Source organism: Quercus robur, chromosome 5 (genome assembly GCF_932294415.1).
Source record: "Quercus robur chromosome 5, dhQueRobu3.1, whole genome shotgun sequence".
NCBI lineage: Eukaryota > Viridiplantae > Streptophyta > Magnoliopsida > Fagales > Fagaceae > Quercus > Quercus robur.
In genome coordinates this window covers 11,576,776-11,583,881 of record NC_065538.1, presented here as the reverse complement: position 1 = coordinate 11,583,881, position 7,106 = coordinate 11,576,776, and the positions used below count along the sequence as shown (strand labels likewise).

The window sequence follows — 7,106 nt, the reverse complement described above, 5'->3', positions numbered from 1 at the left end:
AACTCCCAGGTGAGGGACCTATAGCCACGTTTTATATGAAAACGCGGCTATAGATGCAACATAGAGCTGCGTTTGAAACGCAGCTATAGCCGGGGTTCTACACAGTGCATTGGTTCGGGACCTATAGCTGCGTTTTTGTAGAAAACGCGGCTGTAGGTCAGCTTGGGCTGCGTTTTATGTCTGAAGCGCGGCTATACTATGTGTTAGAGCCGCGTTTCAAACGCAGCTGTAGGTTTTTTTTTTTTTTTTTTTAATATTTTTTTTCTTCCTAAGATTTCTGTCCAAAACAAAACCTGTAATTCCACATACACATTCCTGCCAACACTCAAATGCAACAATACTGAACCAACAAAACAAATTGCATATATGAAATCATTAATTACCAAAATATCAACAAAACAAATTGCATATTTGATACTATATAGTATCAAACCATTACCAAAATATTAATTACATAAACGATAGTTTTACATAAACAAAACAATTAAGTTCGTTGCCAAAAGATTAATTACATATCCAAATAATTACATATAAAATAAAAGTTCCCAACAAACTTTGGTTTTTACATGCAGAGATGAACTTCAAATGAGAAAAGGACCCAACTATAATTAATCAAGGAGGTGGGGGTTTTACAAGCAGCCTAAGAATTTCTTATGGGTAGTGAAGTCTATTTCTTGTGTGGACATATCCTGGCACTAACTCATGCAACACAAAAAAAAAAAAAAAAAAAAAAAAAAAAAAAAAAAAAAAATACAGTCAAACAACTTGCCCTGCATGTCAAGATGACTTACAAGTATTGCAGATTTAAAAGCTGACCAAGTTGTGGAACCAGTTGACCAGAAAGATTTGCAGTAGCCAATTCACAATAACCAAATCAAGCTATTAAATTCTTAACCTGTATATAGAAAAAGAGACGGAACATAAGTAACATACAAGGTTAATTAAACAAAATCAGAAAACATTCTTCAACAGTCGCATAAATCCATACTTCCTATTTAGAGATGGAAAATAGGCCTCATACATCTAAGATGATAAAATAGGCCTCATAGATTAAAAAAAAAAATACTAATACTAAATTGAAAATGATAGCACTAATTAACTAAATTTGATAGGAATTTGTGAAGGTCTAGGACTGAATAAAATTTGCCATGAATATAAGATTTTGGGTGACATTCCAAAACTCATTGGAATGGGTTGATTTTTCAAGAACATGTTTCCAATTATTTTTATAAGATGGTGGATCTTGATGTTTTTGTTTGCTATTAATATGATTTTATTTTATTTTTCCAACTGGAACATAACAAATTTCTGTAACATAACCTAACATAAAATACTTTTTATTTAGTAAAAACATAATTAATTCCTTCTCTTCAACAACTATAAACAACATTGATTAGACACTTTTTTTTCTCTCTTTCTTTGTCTAGGCATCACGCCTAACATGCTGCATGCTTATTCATACATGCATTATTGTTTCCAACTAAGTAATACATTACCCTTATCTACAAGTTCCTGATCTTACACTTAGGTGGGGATTGGACTTATTATTTTGCACTTATCTCTTTGTCTCATAATTAAGCCTGATTATTCTGACACATCGTATAATTAAGCCTGATTATTCAGTCAGTGCAGTATGACACATCGTATAATTACAAGAAAGAATGGTCCAAGGTATTGATTAGAAGATTTGAGCCCGGAACTTTATGGATTACATGAAGCAGAGAACCATTAATTAGACCAATCACTTGGTCTTGGTCAATAGAAGCGCTTATAGCTGTAAAAATTTTCCTGGCCACATAACAAAGTATACATGCTTAAATTGACGATGAAATTTTCTTTAAACTTTACCTGTTTTAGAGTCTCCAACAAGGTTCCGGACTTCTAATCTGCAATGCACATATTGGAGCTTTGATGGTACTGATCAGTTCTGCCAAGAAAGTAAAGAATATTAAAATTTCAGTTAATTTTGGATAGTCATATGCAAGAGGGTGAACTTCAAAGATAAGGGCTAGATGGAGAGTGAAAGATTACTTGCATGGCAATGCACGAAGATGAAGACGTGGACGTGTACTTTCTTTTTTAAAATTTTTATGTAAAGCTTATCTCTCTAACATTGTTGACTACAATGATAAAGGTAAGAAAAAAGATTATGGCTAAAAAAAGTATAGTTTGGAAAAGGTAAGAAAAAGAGTTGATACTAGTTTTCTGATCTAATTGTTTATGCTATACATATAATTGTAAAAAAAGAAGAAATTAAAAAAGTTCATGACCATATATATAAAAATCGACTGCGACAATAAAGCCTTCATACATCTTACACGTTTTATTACATGCTTGGAGCATTCATGACTGGTGAGAACTAAACTCAATCACTGTGGAGATTTGCCACACCAAGTGGCTCTTCTCTACTAGTTGAATATGTTTGTCACTTTTTGAGTTTTGTTGGTACCCTTTTCACAATGAAATATTTCTAGGAATACTATGAAGTCGATAAGAGATATTTCTAGGAATAGATTAAGAATGAATAAACTTTTTGAGTTTTGTTGGTACCTTTTTCACAATGAAATATTTCTAGGAATACTATTTAAATTTGATTTATTTAATTATCTATGTTAGATATTATTACATAAGTAGGGATATTATAGTAGTCATTAATCTTTAGTTGAATGCTTGGTCCAAGCAATGAATTGAAATAAATAAAAAGCCATAATTTTGAAGATCTTCCTATGGCTAAAATTTACAGTTCAACTAATGAAGTGCTCATTAATAAACTGGACTGGATGGTGTAAGCATGACCAGTAGTCAAAGTACAAGGGATGAAGAAAAAATTGCATGATGAGAATATGTAGATAAGATAGAGGAATAAAAAGGGGCCCCAAAGGGGGGGGGGGGGGATTGTACCTTATGAGGACTACTTTTTGACAGAAATTTTGGTACCTAAAATTGATTCAGTTACATATCATTTCAATAGTGACAGATAGTGAAATAGGAAACCAAATTAATCAAAGAAGCAACTAAAAAAACGAAGAAAACAAAAAAGTCTAAAGATGAATCTACGAAAATATATAATAAATCTTATTTGACAGAATATTAAAACAAGTAGATCTTTCAAAGATGTTAGATGTATAAATCGGTAAATGTGCCATACCATACAATTTTAAAATCAGGACCAGCTAAGAAAAAGCAATAAAAACCACAACTTAGAAGCCACAAAGTTATCCAACTTCCCTCCCTCCAGATTGTCTTAAAACACTCACTTGTAAGCAGCACTTACCATGCAACATGAAATCAAGAAGGATAAAACTAATAGTCAAACAAAGAAAATGCTCTAATAGATGATCCTCTGTATTTATAATTGTCACATATAAGTTAACCTGAACAAACCACTTTCAAATTTCACTTTAAAAAATATATAAATAAATAAATAGCAACTAAAATGTACTTACATATTACAGGTGGTGACTTTCTCAAAATTATAAACCAGAACAAAATAGACGATCTACTTTATAAAGAAAAAGAGTAGTCTAGACTCTAGACTAACAATTTTGCTTTGGAAAGCCACCATGAGTTCCCCTTATCATGAAGGGGGACTGCTCTCCACATTAGGCCAGTTTAGCACAAAAACAATGCTCTCTCATAAGTCATAACAATTAATAAAAACTAGCACAAAAACAATGCTCACCCATAGTCCATTAATAACAATTCTACATTAGTTATAGGGGCAGAAAATATGCATGCGGCTTCACAAACACATACAAGCTAGAATTAGACAAGTCATATGAATCAAAACGCTTAATTTCATACCACATTGTTCAACCAATCCCTTGTCTCTGATTTAGCCTTCTCCCTTGGATCCTATCACCAAAAAATATAAGTAAAGTAAAGTGATCTGCAGAAACTTTTCTAGCGGATTATAGAGCAACTTTTTTTTTTACAAGTACGGATTATAGAACTACATACACATGCTTTTAATGGGTAATAACTATGTATTTCACTTTAAGATGTAAAGTACTTTATGTAAGAAACAAGAAAATGATTTCTAGAAAAAAACATAAGAGATGATCTTGTGAATTCAGGTTTCTCTTTGCAACAATCATTTGGTATTTGGAATATAATACCCAGGAAGGCCCACATGCCCAATCATGCTATGGCCACATTTTTATTTAATATGTAGTATTACTCAAAGGCAACTATATATGCTTACGCAGCAAATTTTTTAATGTTGTAGAAGTGACCTAGTTTTTTTTTATCTTAGTGGTGAGTGGAACTTATCAGAAAGATAAAGAATAAGACAGAAGATTTCATATAGAATATTGTACCACTATTAAATTAGTTCAAATTGAAGTTGTGCCTAATATATTCTCCTCGAGATGTTGCACTTCAAATTTATAAAAATGTTCTATCAAAACACATATAGGATATTTTCATTTTGAGATCCATATATCCACATAGATAAACTTTCATTAATAAAGCAAAAGAAAGTGATAAGATAGTCATTTTGAGACCCATATATCCACATAGATAAACTTTTACCAGAATATTCACGTTAATGAACACATACGAAAATCCACAAGCAAAAACCCAATCTGAACCCAGTAACCATTGAAATCAAACCCAATTTTCCTTTTTTTTTTTTTAAATCCCAGCATCAAAATTCCACAAACTTCATACTCAACAAAAGAAACGGAGAAACAGAGATTAGAATACCGGGAAATTTGTAGAGCTTGACGGAGTGATCGATGGATCCAGAAGCGAGGCAAGTGGAGTTGGGGCTAATGGCGATGGCGGTGACGCCGTTGCGGTGGTGGCGGAGGATCCTGGGAGCGCTTGACGGAAGAAGAGGGTCGTGGATGGAGATAAAAGGATCAGAAGAGGAGGCAGTGACGAGGTGATTCGCTTGCTGGTCCTACACCACGAAGCAGAAGGAGCCGCCGCCACGGCCATTGCTGGAGGAGGAGGCCTTGTGGGCCTCCCTGAGCTTCACTGACCGGACTTTCATGGCGGTTTTGGAAGAAGATGAAGGCCTTGCCTTGTCTTTGTTAGGGATTGGGCTAGAGAGAGAGAGAGGTGGTGGTGGGTTTGGAAATAGAAAATAGAAAATGAGGGTCTGGGAGTCAAAGGGATCGGCGAGATTAGAGATCGAGAGCTAGGTTGAGAGTGAGCTAAGAGTTTTTGTGAATTTAGGGTTTTTTTTTCAATTGAGTGTTTTTTTTTTTTTTATATCAAACCTTGGCCGCATTTGATAAAACGCAGCTCTTCCCCAGTTTAAGCCGCGTTTAAAAAAACGCAGCTCTTGCATTATGTTTAAGTTGCGTTTAATAAACGCAGCTTTAGGATATACTATAAAAAAAAAAAAAAAAAAATCCCCGGATGGGTCTATAGCCGCGTTTTTAAAAACGCGGCTTAAGCCAGACCCAGCTAAACGCAGTCTGTCCCTTACAAAACGCGGCTTCAGAGCTGGTCTATAGCCGCATTTTTAAAAACGCGGCTATACGTCCAGTGGTGGAGCTGCGTTTGAGAAACGCAGCTCCGAAACGCAGCTCCAAAGCGCGTTTTTCGTAGTGTGTCAATGAGCTGGAAGATAAATTGAAATAGTTTAGACGTTCTAATAGGTGGCCCATGTAAGAGCCTAGCGTTTTCCATTGCACCAAACATCGAAAAATGCAGGAAACATTTTCCACCAAAATAAAAGAAAATTAATATTTTGGTAGTGTTTGTTACACATGTATTGTTACACACCTTTTTTTTTTTTTTTTTTTTTTTTAATTGAAGTTGAAAACACGATTTCAAAACTGAAATCTTGTTTTCATTTAATGATTTCAGTTCAAAAAATATGTGTAACAGTTTTTATTCATAATATAAATATTATATCAATAAGATGTAAGATAGAATTCAAAAGGCCTAAACAATCCACTAGGTAAAAAGTTCCATGCAAGAGCCCTAGCATCCTGCTGAAGCTTGAATGTTAAGAGCTCCATATTAACATTGAGCAAGGATCTTAAATAAGCATGCCTTGCCTACTCACTAGAATGTCCACCATCCTCAAACGAAGAACACCCCTCTACCCATCACCAAAAGCAGCAACAATTTCTTTTTTGGACAAGTTAAATAAGAAAAGAACATTGTATGCATACTTTAACTACATAAGGGCAAAGCAAAATGACAATACAATTGTTTATGTTCTTCCACAAAACCTTTAATAATATAAACAGATGTTTTCTCTTACACAGTACACTAATTAAATACAGTTAGTCCTCTACGTAAATGAACAAAAAATCAACATAAATTAAAGTTCAATGGACAAAAGACATCTAAACTCCCAATCTCCTATGCTCTAATCATACATGTTAACCTTAATTTTGACCACCGAAATACAACGTGTGAACCAATTTTACCTTCAGTAATTAGTTCCATGAGCGACCACCCCTCCCACGATCTCGAAAACCCCCATGACCTGATTGATTAATATTCATTGAAACAATCAGTTTCAGTAATCAAGTACACACTGCATGCATGAAAACACCGCAACCTTTCTTGTTCAGCCAATGCGGTGAACATACCTCAGGGGATCCTAGGAATTCATAATTTATCACATACTAGTCATAGAATTGTGCGATGCATGGGAAAAATTGACAATTTATTTTTTTTGTTAAGTGAAAAATGAAAATAGTAGGTAAGACTTATAAGTGTTTGTTTCAAACCATTTTTAAAATAATGTGATTATTTTCTAACAATGTATAATTGATACAATATATTAGATTTTATAAATAAACTATCTATATTTGATATTTGAATGTTTTTTTTTTTTCCAAAATTAACATAATACATTTTATATTCAATTATTATATAAGACTAGATATTTTGTAAATAATATAATATATGGTTGGAATTTGTTCTAGTACTCTTTACAAACAATTTATCATTTATACGTTTTGAATAACCTAAAGAGGAAGTACATTTAAGTAAATTCATTACTTATATTAGAATAAAATAAAATAAAATTTTAATAACATAAGAAAAATGGAATTAATTTTATCAAGAACGTTCTTGATAAAATTAATTACATTTTATTTAGTTTATGTATATCTTTTGATTAAGCCATGCAT

At 33.1% G+C, this 7,106-nt stretch overlaps 1 protein-coding gene across 1 annotated transcript; it reads right to left on the bottom strand.

Annotated features, from left to right (window-relative positions):
• Window positions 1-484: 484 nt before the first annotated feature.
• LOC126725143 (uncharacterized) lies at window positions 485-5,196 on the bottom strand. Its single transcript, XM_050429679.1, has 5 exons — window positions 4,708-5,196; window positions 3,805-3,855; window positions 2,902-2,937; window positions 1,849-1,927; window positions 485-895 (listed from the first exon to the last, which is right to left on the bottom strand). Exons 1-4 carry the CDS (start codon window positions 4,942-4,944, stop codon window positions 1,922-1,924), a joined length of 330 nt encoding a protein of 109 aa, XP_050285636.1. The 5' UTR covers window positions 4,945-5,196; the 3' UTR covers window positions 485-895; window positions 1,849-1,921.
• Between the last annotated feature and the right edge of the window lie 1,910 nt (window positions 5,197-7,106).

What these genes read in the sequence shown, in the direction of transcription:
- LOC126725143 (XM_050429679.1), bottom strand. Translation starts at nt 4,944, where the DNA reads ATGGCCGTGGCGGCGGCTCCTTCTGCTTCGTGGTGTAGGACCAGCAAG. An exon ending in CAAGCTCTACAAATTTCCCG is followed by an intron (nt 3,856 to 4,707) that starts GTATTCTAATCT and finishes TTTTGGTGATAG; the next exon opens with GATCCAAGGGAGAAGGCTAA. An exon ending in GGGATTGGTTGAACAATGTG is followed by an intron (nt 2,938 to 3,804) that starts GTATGAAATTAA and finishes AATCAATTTTAG; the next exon opens with GTACCAAAATTTCTGTCAAA.